Source organism: Lactuca serriola, chromosome 5 (genome assembly GCF_051521515.1).
Source record: "Lactuca serriola cultivar US96UC23 chromosome 5, Lser_US96UC23_V15, whole genome shotgun sequence".
In the NCBI taxonomy this organism is placed as follows: Eukaryota; Viridiplantae; Streptophyta; class Magnoliopsida; order Asterales; family Asteraceae; genus Lactuca; species Lactuca serriola.
In genome coordinates this window covers 236,905,001-236,920,064 of record NC_136412.1, presented here as the reverse complement: position 1 = coordinate 236,920,064, position 15,064 = coordinate 236,905,001, and the positions used below count along the sequence as shown (strand labels likewise).

General features: G+C 35.5%; 1 protein-coding gene across 1 annotated transcript; it reads right to left on the bottom strand.

Annotated features, from left to right (window-relative positions):
- Positions 1-3,157: 3,157 nt before the first annotated feature.
- Positions 3,158-5,250, bottom strand: LOC145050287 (uncharacterized). The gene is made up of 3 exons (XM_078998563.1): positions 4,990-5,250; positions 3,459-3,610; positions 3,158-3,308 (listed from the first exon to the last, which is right to left on the bottom strand). The coding sequence occupies exons 1-3, from the start codon at positions 5,248-5,250 to the stop codon at positions 3,158-3,160; spliced, it is 564 nt and encodes a 187-aa protein (XP_078854689.1).
- Between the last annotated feature and the right edge of the window lie 9,814 nt (positions 5,251-15,064).

Sequence of the window (15,064 nt, the reverse complement as noted above, 5' to 3'; positions counted from 1 at the left end):
AGTTAGCCGATTACTCGTCCGAGTAGTCACTACTCGGCCCCTTACTGAGGCGAGTTACAGAATCCGAGTACTCCCCGATCGGCCCCTTATTGAAGCAAGCAGTGTTGTAAAACTCGACCAACTCGGTGATTAATATGTATAATATACTTAATGAATTTTCATTTAACACATACACATGTGATTATTACTACATATATATCTTATATTTTCAATAATTATTCACGAAGTGGGACTATTGTGAGTTTTTCACTTTTTCTGTATTCACATGTATCTAATTTTGTTATATATTTCAATCAACTTATGGTTTTAACTTATTATTTTGACATATATAATTTCCCTAAAAATATTTCTACATGAATTACCGAATCCGAGTACTCCCCAAGTATTTCCGGGTACTCCCGGGTATCCGTTACTCGGTAGTTAGTTGAACAGGTACCGAGTAGCGAGTTCTACAACCATGATCCTACGACATTCAAATTGGTAGGATCTTGAAAAAGAGTCCCCATATTATTTTTATGAAGTGCCTTAATCTATTCTGTAATGGCATCACATTAATGTTGATGTTTGGATGTAGTTTTAAGAACCTTGGGTTCCTTGGCATCAAACAAAGCAACATACAGATAAGAAGGAGAAATGGAAAAAAGATAAAAAAAATATGGCATGGTTGACAATGTGTTTTTACTCCTAGTAGTCATCGAATGAACAGAAGGTGTGGGAATGGGCGATGGGGATTAGGGTGGTGGTTGAGACGACAGGTTGAAGGGTGGGGAACTTGGTTGGTCATTTATAGTTATGGAAGATTTTGTGATATGTGAAGTGGGTAATGCATGCGTGTCATTTGTGCAAAAGGGGAAAGGTTTAGTAGTGTGTGTTTGGGAGTAGGGAGGTAAAGCTTGGGGTGGAGCTACTATTTGATCAGTAGTAATTTGTGGTAATTCATCCGAATAAGAGCATAGAAATAAAGTGGCAAGGTTAGTCAAAGAGGTGGTTGTTGAAAATGGAAAATAACCTTCATCAAAACGTGCATGTCGTGTTATAAAGACCCAAGAGGTGTTTGGATCCAAACACTTCTACCCTTTGTATTGCATGCAATAACCAATAAAGATACATTCGATGCTATGAGGGGTGAGTTTGTGCTCCGAGTAAAGGAGATTTTTCAAAAGGAGTAATTATCAAAAGGATATCTTTCATTTAAGATCTTCGTTGGAAGACGATTTATAACATGAGCTGTAGAAGAGAAAGCATGTACCCAAAAAGTTGTAGGTGAATTTGCACCAAATAACATGGCAAGACCTGTTTCGGTTAAAAATGACGATGCTTTCGTTCAACACATCCATTTTTATATGGTGTATATGGAAAGACATTTGATGATGAGTGCCATTTTCAAGAAATAAATCTTGAACGTGAGTGTTTAAAATTCTATTCCCCCGTCACTTTGGAAAACTTTTAGTTTGAAAGAAATTGAGTTCGGGCAAATCTTAAGAAACTTTTTAACAACTGAAAAAAAAACCAGACTTTGTTTTAAGAGGATAAAACCAAGAAAATGTTGAGTAATTATCAAGAAATAATGTATAGTATCGATATCCGTCAATTGAGGTAACATGAGAAGGTCCCCATAAATCACAATCAACCATATGAAGAACATGCGAGGAACGTTTCTCATTTGACTGAAAAGGCAAACGATGTTGCTTTGAAAGTTCACTAGATGGAAAAATACTAGGTTTTGGTAAAATAGGAGTAACATTCAAACAACCATGTTTATTTAGAATTGAAATCATCAAAAGAGACAGGACCAAGGCGTTTATGCCACAACTCAAATGATGCCTTGGTAGGTGATATAACTGATGTAGCAAGAGTTTTAAAACCTGAGTTCAATACATAAAGGCAATATTTATGCTTCCTTGTGGCTTCGTTGACCGAATCCTGTATAGCAAAATAAGACTGAAAAAATAAAAAGTCAGCCGGGTAATCATTGGTCAATTTTCTTATATAAAGAAGTTTCTTTTTGATGTTTGGAACAATGAGAATATCCTTCAATTTCAATGTTGGGTTAACTGATAGAGTACCAAGATGAGAGATGGTTAGCACATTACCATTTCCAAAAAAATATTTCTCATGTCCATGATAAGGAACAATTTAGTCAATATTAGCTGCTGATGGAGCCATATGGGCTGTAGTACCATATTCTACATACAAATCTGAAGTGGAGTCATTTATCTTGCAGTCAGCAGTGAAAGCTTGTGCCAAGTTTGCGACTAAATAAGAAGACTTTTGAGCATAATTACCCAGTTCTGGACAAGATGTTGCATAGTGGCCCTCATGACGACATAGTTGACAATGAAGGGGTCGTCGTCCTTGGCCCCGGGAGGAAGAATTTCCCCAATTTTGAGACCACCCAGCCTGCCTCATCCACGATAGGGCTATTGAGAAACTTGATAGGCTATAAAGGCGGCAAGGGAAGGACTAGAACTATGGAGAGAAGAGATAAAGAGTTAGTGTCCATCAGAGTATTGTTGGCGATCAAGCAATGGAACAGTGAACAACAACAACCTCAGAGGGGTAAAACTGGAAATAGGCAGCCGAACGATTCACTTTTATTGAAGAAGACTAGCAACCTAATGATTGAGTTGTTGTACAATGAAATTTCGACTGATGATTATAACTCCTAAGCTATTCTATTTAAACTACTAGAATTAACAGAAATTGAGAAATACTAGGAACAATTCATTTTCTAATGGTCATGACTGCCCATGTGTTTTATTCTTTCCTAATTACCAGGTCAACCTTTGACCAACATTTCTCCCCCTCAAGGTTGACCTTTCTTATTCAGATCTTCTATGCCATATAGTGCCCTCATCTCAACAAACTTTATCCTTGGCATTTCCTTTGTTAGAATATCAGCCTTCTATTGATCTCCACTCACATGCTCCACTTGAATTTGTTCCCTTTCAGCACACATGCGAATAAAGTGGAACTTTGTGTCTATGTTCTTGCTTCTACCATGAGACATCAGATTCCTTATGAGTGCTATGGTGGATTGGTTGTCAATTAACAACTTCACCTTCTGTGCTTTCTTTTCCATCAGCTCACTGAACAGGTTCCTTAACCATAGTCCTTGACATGCAGCTGCAGTTGCAGCCATATACTCGGCTTCACATCAACTAAGTGCCACACTTTTCTGTTTCTGTGATGCCCATGTTGTGAGGTTTCCTGAGTAGTAGAAAGCTATTCCAGTGGTTCCTCTTCTATCTTCATAATCACTGTTGTAATTGCTGTCACTGTAACCTACGAGTCTTCCATTACCTCCCCTGTGGTACATCAGTCCATACCATGTTGTTCCCTTCACATATCTCAGGATATGTTTTATAGCAGTATAATGACTTTGTTTGGGGTTTTTCATAAACTTGCTCATCACTCTAATACTGTAGTTAAGGTCTGGTCTTGTGTGGACCAAGTACCTTAAGCTCCCAACAAGCTTCCTGTAAATTGTTGCATTCACGGGTTCACCATCTTCATCTTTTGTTAAATGGATTTTTGACTCCATTAGGTACTGCGAACTGTTGCAGCCGTCCATGCCTGAAACCTTTAGGATCTTTTCAGCATACCCCTTCTATTTGAGCATTATACCATCCTTATCATGTGATACTTCAATTCCCACGTAATAAGATAACACTCCCAGATCACTCATGTCAAACAAACATTTCATTCTATTCTTGAACTCTTGGATTCCCTTCTCACTTGACCCAGTGACTATAAGATCATCTACATATATGCCAACTATAAGAGCAGGGGCGGAGCCAGAATTTTTGAATAACGGGGGCAAAGATAGGATTATTATTGGTTGTTCGACGAATCGACGTTAATTACTCTTTGATATTACTATTCATTTAAAGTTGTAATCATGTATTATTAAAACCTTTCGTAATAGTATTTGAATACAATACAATTGTAGATCATAAAAATCTTCTTTTCGGTTATAAGAAGCCATACTGAAGGGCTTCTAGTCCATCTGTATTCGGTGTTGCTCTCCCGCCTTGATGTTTAGGGTTCAAGTCCCGTAGTGAACATAAGTGGAGTAAATTAAAAATTATTTCATTATATTTTTCGTTTAAAAAAAAGAACCATTACACATTACATAAAAGTTAAATGTGTAATAAGGAGTTAAAACTGACCTTTTTCTTAATTCTTGAATTTTAGATTTGGAGAGCACATTACATTTGGAGAGGGCAACAATGTGCTTAATTATGATATATAGAATTCAAGATAATAAATGATCTAAAAAACAAAAGAATATACGGTGAATATATATTTTCAGTATAATACTGATGATGCAAACCATAATTTAAATAATTTGTTAAATGTTTTCTAGTTGTAATTTCTATTCTTTTTGTTAGATATATTATTGTTCTTCTATTAATCTCTTATGCAACTTTTATGTTAATTTTAGAAGGTATAATACATATGCGATTTAAAAGGAAAAATAGTTTATCCTAATTTTTTTTAGGCATGATAGCTTTGTTGTAACGTGATTAATTAAGGGCATACATTATTGGAATTCGTTATCTAATATATAGTAAAACCTTTTTAATAGAATTTAACACTTCAAATATTATATTAAGGGTAAACTTTTTTAATAGAATTTAACACTTCAAATATTATATTAAGGGTATGCATTTGGATTTTGGAAGGGGCAATAGGCTTTAGCCTTTAGGATCTTAGGTTATTCATGGTGGTTATGGTTATTGAGAGTGTATATTTGGTGGTCAAATAAAAAATTGGCAGGGGCAGAGCACCGGCATGCCTCCATATTTACTCTGCCATTGTGAAGTTGGGTTTATGTACCTTGTAGATGGTTTGCTCATGAGCACATTTGGTGAATCCAAGTGACATGAGTGATTGGTCGAGTTTTGTGTTCTATGCCTTTGGCGCCTGTCGCAGCCCATACAGGGCCTTGTGAAGACGGTACACCCAACCTTCCTTTCCTTTTACCGTGAATCTAGTGGGCTGAGCTATGTAGACTTCCTCTTTGAGATTGTTGTGTAGGAACGCTGACTTGACATCCAGGTGATGTATAAGCCAATTTTCCTTTGTCGCTACCGAGAGGATCAATCTTATCGTCTCCAACCTAGCTACTGGTGCAAAGGCTTTGACAAAATCGACACCCCTTTCTTGAACATAGCCTTTTGCATCTAGTCTGGCCTTATGCTTTATTACTTCTCCAGTTGCATTCCTTTTAGCTTGTATAGCCATTTTAGCCCTATTGCCTTTCAATCGACTCCAATTCCAATTTCATGGCCTGCTTCCAAGCCCTTTCAACCACTGATTCTTCATAGGTCGTAGGCTCATCATCAATCAACAGTAGCTCCTGTTTTCTTCATACAATTCTTATATTTCTACTTCATCCAGCCTTCTTGTGTTCTCATAAACATCATTGAGAGACCGAAATCCCCTTGCTGGAGTGTCATCGAAAGAAACCACTGACCGATCTCCTTCTTGGTTTCTTGAGGACTGAGTCACAGGAGTTGATTGAGAGCCGACTCTAGGTGTTCGCGATGAGCTTTCAGGTTGTGAGTTATCTAGTGCATAGCCACCATAGGAGTTGTTTAACGGCGTCACAGGCTCTTCGTTAACACCATTTTTTTGATCAGAATATTGGGCCGACTGAGGTTGGGCTGCTACATTGACCATAACATTGGTCCAGTAAGGTGTTGAGAGTGGCTCCCCCGTTGCTTCAATATTCTAGGCCCATCTCCTTGCTTCGTCAAAGGTTACGTATCGTGCTACAACAATCCATCGATTACTGGGATTGTACATTCGGTACCCTTTTGTTCCTTCCCCGGTTCCCAGATACACCATTGGCTCGCTTCGATCAGTCAATTTGCTCAGACCTCGCAACTTTTTGACAAATCCCACACAACCGAAGACCTTCAAATATGCAATCGAGGGCGTGGAGTTTTTCAATGATTCGTATGGGGTTATGTCTTTGAGCGCCTTTGTGCTAGTTCTGTTTAGTAAATACACTGAGTGTCTCACCGCCTCACCCCAAAATTGGTTCGGTACCCCCATAGCCTTGAGTAGTGCCCTTGTCATCTCCAGAATCGTCCTATTGTGACGTTCCACAACCCCATTTTGTTGTGGTGTGTATGGTGTTGTCAATTGTCTCTTGATTCCTGCCTGCTCACAAAAGGCCTGGAACTAGTTCGAATTGAACTTACCTCCACGGTTAGTTCTTATCATCTTGACTTTGTGGCTGCTTCCCTTTTCAACTAGCAATTTGAACTTCTGAAACATGTTAAGCACTTCATCTTTTATTTTGATCAGGTATACCCACATATATCGTGAGTAGTCATCCATGATTAAGAGGAAATATTGATTCCCTCCTTTTGTTGCTGGAGTGATGGGTCCACATAGGTCTGCATGTACTAACTGTAATGGTTCTTTAGCTCTCCACGTGGCTTCCTTTGGGAAAGCTTGTCTTGATTGCTTGGACAACATACACCCTTCACACACCTGTGATGGATGAGTCACATGGGGCATGCCTGACACCATCTTCTTACGTGCCATCTCTTCGAGTGTTCTGAAGTTAGTGTGACCCATCCGTGCATGCCACAGCCACGAGTCATCGTCTATACTCATGTTCAAACATATGGGTTTCCTAGGTATGAGCCTTATCTTATAAAACCTATTTTTCGATCTTTGTACTTTCATAATCAAGCAACCTCCTTCATCATACATACGTAAGAACTCACTTTTCATTCCTATGTCATAGCCTTCCTCCGTCATATGACCCAAGCTTATGATGTTGCTGTGAAGGGCTGGTATGTAATAAAACTCTGGAATGATGAATTGATCGCCATTCTTACAGTCAAACAGCAACGTGCCCTTACCTTTGATTGGGACCTTGGACCCATCTCCAAACCGTACTTGTCCCATTACATTCTCATTGAGTTCTGCAAATAAGGATTTTGAGCCAGTCATGTGATTACAAGCTCCATTGTCTAGATACCACACGTTCTCATCTTCACTTTCTTTTAACTGACTTGGGTACAATTTTTCTTCATTCAGTAGCACCATGCTTGATGTCTCTTCCCCACACACAGTTAGTAGGAGGGCAGGGCCGTCTTCATCTGCAGCCAGATTCACCTCCTAGTCCTGCTGCTTCTTTGCCTTGCATTCAGATGCAAAGTGGCCAAGTTCTTGGCACTCAAAGCACCTTATTTTACTCTTGTCATGAGGCTTCTTGTTGGAGTTGTTAACTTTCTGTCGTGAGTCGCCACCCCAATGCCCACCTCTGCCACGAGACGATCCTTGCCCTCGTGAGCTGCCTCTTCCTCACCAATTGTTATTTCTGCCCCTTCCTCGATCACCTGGTGAGTTTGGCTTGCTTGGACTCTGGTGGGTTGATGAGCCTTCTGCCTTGGCAAGTAGCAGAGCATTATTTGCCTGTATGCTTGCCTTTCGGAGCTAGAGCCTGTCTTCATAAGCCTTCAAATTCCTAATTGCTTCTTCAAATGGCATTGATTCCATGTTACAACTTTGCTCAATTAATGCCACCAGGTTTGTAAACCTTTCTAGGACTGTATCAAACACTAACAACTTTCTTACCAATTCTTCATCTTCCAATATTGCCCATACACTCCCAAATTTAGAGATCGTAGTTGAGATCTTTCTTGCATATTCATCTATGGTTTCTATTTCCTTCATTTGGAGTGCTTCAAACTCACTTTTCAGTACCCACAATCTTGCCTTTTGGACCCTATTTGCACCCACATACTGTGACTTTAGAGAGTCCCAAACCTCCTTGGTTGTCTTCTTCTAGGCAACTTGTGCAAGTATCTCCTCTGGTATATATTGGAAGATGAAAGCTCGAGCCTGCTTGCTCTTCTTCTCATCCAAAACCACTCCGATTGGTGGCTCAATGGCATCCCATAACCCATGGGCATCCATGATGGCTTCCATCTTAATTGATCAGGTGTTGTAGTTTAGTAAGGTCAGCATCAGGCATTGAAGAGTAATATTAGGATCTGTTTGCTCTGATACCAAATGTTGGCGATCAAGCAATGGAACAGTGAACAACAACAAACTCACATGGGTAAAACTGGAAATAGGCAGCCGAATGATTCACTTTTATTGAAGAAGACTAGCAACCTAATTATTGAGTTGTTGTACAATGAAATTTCGACTGATTATTGTAACTCCTAAGCTATTATATTTAAACTACTAGAATTAACAGAAATTGAGAGATACTAGGAACAATTCATTTTCTAACGGTCATGACCGCCCATGTGTTTTATTCTTTCCTAATTACCAAGTCAACCTTTGACCAACAAGTATTTGGATCACGAAACAAACGTCTTGGTTGAACAACCCTTAGTGCAGTAGAAACGTTTCAAAAGCTGGCTCTAAGCTACAAAGAAACCAATAACATTTGTCTATATCGAGGACAGGTTGTCCAATAGCAGCAAGTTTATCATAAATGGACTTAAACTGTTTAGCAAAATAAGAAACAGATAAAGTACCCTTTTTCAATTGTCTTAGAGAGTCTTTGAGATTTTGAGATCTCTCCATCGAGTCATGGATATAAGCTGACTCCAAGGCTTTCCATACTTCATGAGAGGAAGAGAAACCCAACATTTCTGCCATTGCTTCTTTAGACAAAGAAGATTGGAGGATGAGAAGCACTTTCCGATCGCTTTCAAACCATGATACATATGCATGATTTTGAGTTTCTTTGCCTTCGATCAAAGTTGTTTTGGAGGATCAGGGTACGAGCCATCAACGAAGCGCATCCAATACCGATGGAGCATTAGTGGGTTGATTTTGATTTCGCTAGAGGAGACAGTTGGAGAAGACATATATGATGAAGAATTTGGCGAGAAGAAGAAAGTGAAAAAAGAAAAAAGAAAGGGGGCGGCTGGAATAAGATTACGAGAAAGAGAGGATCAAAAGTTTAGCTGATACCATAATAGCCTTTAATGATATTTTCTTTGTATATTAGATCGGAGGGTATGGGTGGGGAGTTTCTCTCACTTTTTGTGGGCTCCACCACCCTTTCCCTCACCTAAAACTCAAGGAATGGGTGGGAAGCTCCCTTCACTATTTTTTTTAAAAAATATATTCCATACATATATTATACTCATTTTGTAAGGAATTAAAAACCATGAACTTTGATATATTTTTTATATTTTTTTAGTAGGTATATAATTTTATAAATATTAAAAAAATAAAATAAAATAAAATAAACTGGTCAATAGAATGAGGAGAGAGAGTGCGGCACTCCCTCCCCTCCACCTCTTTCCCGCGCCTCCCTTCCCGCACCGCCAATGCGGTGTTCCTCCGTGCTGGACACTTCCCGCGACCCTCCCTGCTCCCCATACCGTCCGACCTTATTGATGAAAAAAGGTATATAAATACAAAGATACAATAATAAATTAAGAGTTATACAAGGAAAATAGGTACAACTTTGACTAATTTAATAAATTTAATTTAGGTCGTGATTTATTTTCAATATTTCTAAAGTTAAAAACAAACCTTCATACATATCTTCATATTTTTTATAATTTTATTAGACAAAATTACAGAAATGATCCTCATGGTTAACAAAATCGACCGTTTATAGTCCTTATGATGAATTCTTTACATAGATGGTCCCTAAGGTTTTAAAATCTTGCAAAAACGGTCATTTGGGCTAATGTTGTTAACTTTTCAGTTCAGTTCTTTATGAAATGACATATTTGCCCATCCTGTATAGGGACCATTTATATAATTTGTTCCTGCCACATGGACCATTTATGTAATTTTATTATTATTTATTAGTTTTTAGTTAATTTATTTAAATATTTTAGGATTTAGATGTTTTTAAGGTTTTGTTTGAATATGTTGTTTAATGTTTTTTCTTTTATATATTTTTGCTAATAGTTTTTAATGTTTTGTTCAAATATTTTTTCTTATTTTTTTGATGTTTTTTTTAAATGCATTTATTGATGTTTATATTGGAATAATTTTTTCTAATTCTTTTACGTTTTTTCTAACACATTTTTAATGTTTTTATTAAGTTTTTTTTATATATTTTTTTGAAGAATTTATAGCCACCGTAATCATAATTCGTAACATAATTCACTTACAATCATGTTTTCGTTTCTTTCTTTGTTATTTTAATATATATAAGATTATATAATTATTATTTTTTAATTCATAGATTTAACTATATAAAACATATAATGTTGTATGAGTATTATTTCTTTAAAGTTTTTTATAAACATTTTTTTGTAAAAAAAAAAAGTGTAAAAATGTTTGTTAAACAAGAATATGATTAATATAGATATGCTAATCGGAATACATATGATAATTGGAATTCGAAACGGATGTCGAGTTAATCATAGGCTAATTGAAATTTGTATAGCTTAAAAATACACAAAATGTCTAAAAACAAAAAACTAACTAGAAAACATTACATTTAAATTCAATGTCAAATGTTCTGGTCGCTTTCGGCAACGCTGTGAGGCGGTTTCAGCTTAGCCTATGTCTACCTAATCTATATTAATCCTATTCACCTTTAACAAACTTTTTAAACATCTTTTTTTTTTATAAAAAATGTTTATAAAAAAATTTACCAATAATTATACTACCTTATATATGTTATATAGTTAAATATTTGAATTAAAAATATAATTATTATATAACTTGATAAAAGAAAAATGAAAAATGAAAACATCATTGAAAGTGAATTAAGTTAAGAATTATAATTACAGTACCCATGGAATCTTTTAACAAATATAAACATACTAAATGTTAAAAAGTGTATTCGAACATAACGTCAATATATATATATATATATATATATATATATATATATATATATATATATATATATATATATTCCAACAAAACATCAAAAAAAGATTAATAAATGTATTCGAAGAAGAAGTCAAAAAAATTAGAAAAAATTATTTGGACAAAACATCAAAATATGTTAGCGAATATATATATATATATATATATATATATATATATATATATATATATATATATATATATATATATATATAACATTAAAAAATATATTAAACAAATCTTTAAAAAAAATCTAAATCCTTAAATATATAATTAAATTAAATAGAAACAATAATAAATAATAGAGAAAATGGCATAAATGGTCTCTATGCAGGAAGGACAAATATGTCATTTCACATAGGACTTAATTGAAAAAGTCAACACCATTAGTCAAAAAGACCATCTTTGCGAGATTTTGAAACCACAAGGACCATCTATGTTATGAATTCGTCATAAGGACCATAATTGGTCGATTTTGTCAACCATGATGACAATTTACGTAAATTTGTCATTTTATTATAAAAGAATAACAAAAATACAATCTTAGTTCTTTAAAAAAAATAAAAGAAACTGTTTATACCTTTTATAATATTAAAAATAATAACAATGTTCGTAAATAAAAAATCGGGTTGGTTTAGGTTTTCAATAAAGCAACAAAAATTAAAAATGGTTGGGTTTTTTATAAACAATTTGTTTAGCAATGAAGATAGTATATATAAAGTATCACCGAAACAAATTGATCAACAATATAATCGTGAAGGTTGCCATGAGCTTATTGCTTCCTTATGAAAGCTACATGTCGAGTCGTCGATATAGTTCGAACAATTTTCTTTTGTTTTCAAGAAGTTGCTTGAAAAAAGCTGTCGTATCAGGTTAACTATTCAATTTATTTGAATTTAGAAGCATATCGATTATTGAAGTGGGGACTAGGAACAAAGTCTTTATCAAGTGTGAAGATTCCAGGCTGACTCATTGTCAACCAGGACCAATGGCTTTTTTAAACATGTCGATTCTCCAAGCTGACTCATTTTTCAACTAGGACAATATATTCTTTCACATATTCATGATTGCAATGCAAAGATGCAACTAGAACCAAACTTAAAAAGCTATATAATCCTATAATCTTAATTGCATAATGGACTAACATGCAACTAAGTAGGCCTTTGAGTAGGAGCGATAGAGAATAGTTGGCAATGTCTAAGCATGTGAGTTGATTGGGCATATATATCAAAGATATTTGGTTCCTTCTTGTTCATCTCCCTTTGAACATTTTGTCCTTTTGGTCTATTCCCATTTAAATCATATACAAGTCGTTTCTCTTCACACCGTTCACTAGATAATAAATGTTATCATTACATGTATTTTCATAACAATAAGTTATTTTCTAAAATCTAAAATCTATACCCTAATCTTTTCTGGGTTTTGCTCATGTTCTTGATTGGCTAACAAATACAGAAAGATAAAACTTACCCTTTATACCTATAAGATGAAAAATGATATCATTCAACCTCATTAGAGAAAATACATACCATGTGATTCTTGAAATATTAATCTAATTAAACTTGATTACTCTCTCATGGTAACTCGAATTATACGACCACCCCATACATACTTATTATGATGTTGTCTGCAGCGAAACGAGCCGGGATGTGTTGTAGGAGAGCACAAACACTGCTGCAAAGACCCAGGAGCCGCCACATCACCGCCTCTGCCACCGCCACCTGCTGCCATGGTCCTTGGAGGTTGAGAAATGTGCCATCTTGAGCCAGAATAATAACAAGAACTTGGGTAACACATTTTGTGTTTCTTAATTATGAGTTTTTAAAATTTTGAAGGAAAGAATATATATTGTTAAGGTGGTTTATATAGGATACCAATGAGATAGAGGAAAGAAAGTTGCGGAAGTAAAGTTGGGTATAAAGAGAAGGCTTTAGAACAAATTCTTGGTAAGGAATTGCTTTATTAGTTTAGAAAAGGTAGTGTTTATTTGAGTATATTTGTCAAGGTGATGAGACTTGTCTGGGTGTGATCGTAATTTGAGTCATTCACAGGTCACTTGGCCGAACCTTTAGCCTGATTCATGTTGTGGTGGCCCACTTTAAGTCCTTAACTTTTAGGAGCACTAAATTAGGTGGTGCCAGACATGTGGATTGTGGTAGATGCACAGGGACAAATCCTGGATCGGGCTTAAAGATTATGGTTTGGCCAAAATGATCCCAAAGAAAACCGGTCGGTTTAAATTGGTAAGACCTTTTTATATTTATAAGACTACGGGGTGGCTCGATACCATCCTTTGTCATGGCTGAGTTGGCTCGGCGCACACCGCCTCGCCTCCACACACACACAATTGACACCCGACTCCCTTGCTTCAATAATAATGGTTTGCAAGTTTGGCACCACCATCATCCTTGTTGGAGTTGAGGTCGAGCTCGACAAGGACAAATTTATTAATTATTATATTTGAAGCCGTAGGATATGGTAGAGTAGGCTAATAATAAAAATGATAATAATAACTAGCGGAAAAACCCGGTTTCGTCCTGGGCCGTTTTTTTAGTTTTTTTATGAGAAAATGTAAAAGTTTTTACTGTAACGACCAAAAGTATCAAAATGGCTAAAGAATTAAAGAGGTTGGAATTAGTAGTTTTTTATAAAAGGGACTAAAGTTGTCAATTCTTTAAAGTGTTGTGACCAAACTTTGAATATTAAAAGGTTCCTAAAAATATAAAAAGTTTTGATTCCGATGACCAAAAATGTAAATATGGTTAAAAATGAAGGGCAATGTTAACAAAAAAAACATACAAGTTTATTATTCATAAAGGAACATTTTTTAATATATATATATATATATATATATATATATATATATATATATATATATATATATATATATATATATACATACACCTTAATAAGCATTTAACATGTTTTGCGAAATTTTAAGAGGTACGAGGTTTATTGCAATATTTACAATAAGTTTATACATATAATCTTATTTGTTCGATAACTGAAAAAGTGAAACACTGAAAAAGTCAAGATAAGAAACAGGCCTGGAGCTCATTAATAGATATTCCACCTATTTTTGCTAAAACTACTCGATGCAAGACTCATTCAAAATGGATTGACTAATTCAAATTGTCTTCCCCTTCCCTCAATCAAATCCACCACCACACCATCATTCATCTCTATTTAATCATCATCAATGGCTGATATTTTTTTGCCTTTGACCAGCCGTGACCATTATTCTATCATCGTCTGCAAGAGAAATCCTAATCAAATTCTATTTTAGCCCCTCTAAAAACCCTGTCGGTTCCACCACCACCCATCTCTGCTTCTCTATAACCCTAATTAGCCGTCAGGCACACCAGCTTCACAGTCTCACAACATACCTGGAGCACACTCCTTGAACCACTCAAGAGTCAAGACAATCCCACCATCGCTTAGACCCACTTGAAACCTACCCTCTGTCTCTCTCTGTAATATCAGTCGGCCTAAACGCCTCCGCCTTTCACTTTTCTCTTTTAGAAATCCTAATCTCAAACATCACAACCCACCAATAGGAAACAATGTCGTTACATAAGCTTCACCACCATCAAAAAAGCCACGTTCACCACTAAGGGTTTATGAGATTGTTTTGACTGTTCAATCAATTTAAGGTCTGTCTTTTCCTATTCCCTCTATCTTTATCTCTTAGCTTATCTACTACTCACATATATTCAAACCGTGTTTATTTTATGTATATTGGTGTTTTTAATCAGATTAGATAATCTTAAAAAGACTCAAATTCTATATGAAGAATCGGTGATGTTTAGATAATGAGAAATTGACTCATGTTTTTAGAAAACCGGTGGTTTTAAGATTTTTTAGGTAATATGTTGATTAATATTTCAAATTATTCATTTCTGGATTATTGTTTTTTCTATAATTTAGGTTCTTCATATTTTTGGGTATTAATAACTGGGTGACTGATTGAAGTTGATGTTTTGGGGTTGTCATGATGTTTAGTGGTTGTCTATATGTTTCAGCATATAGATACATCACATATGTGATGCAAAATATAAAAGCACATAGGTACATCAACAGGTAGTACTAAGCTCTTTGATTTGTCTATATGTAAGTACTAAGCTCGGCTATCTGATCCCCTTTAGAGGTATGTTTGCTTATTTTCCTATTTACTTCTTGCTTAATATATGTAAAATATTTATAGCAAGATGTTTCTTACTCTATGTCATAA

Excerpts from the sequence above, each read along its gene's own strand:
- LOC145050287 (XM_078998563.1), bottom strand. The coding sequence starts at position 5,250 with ATGGCTATACAAGCTAAAAGGAATGCAACTGGAGAAGTAATAAAGCAT. Across the intron at positions 3,611-4,989 it reads CTCAGCCCACTAGATTCACG|AAGGGGTATGCTGAAAAGAT; the intron begins GTAAAAGGAAAG and ends ATGCTCAAATAG. Across the intron at positions 3,309-3,458 it reads AAGCTTGTTGGGAGCTTAAG|GGGAGGTAATGGAAGACTCG; the intron begins GTACTTGGTCCA and ends GATGTACCACAG.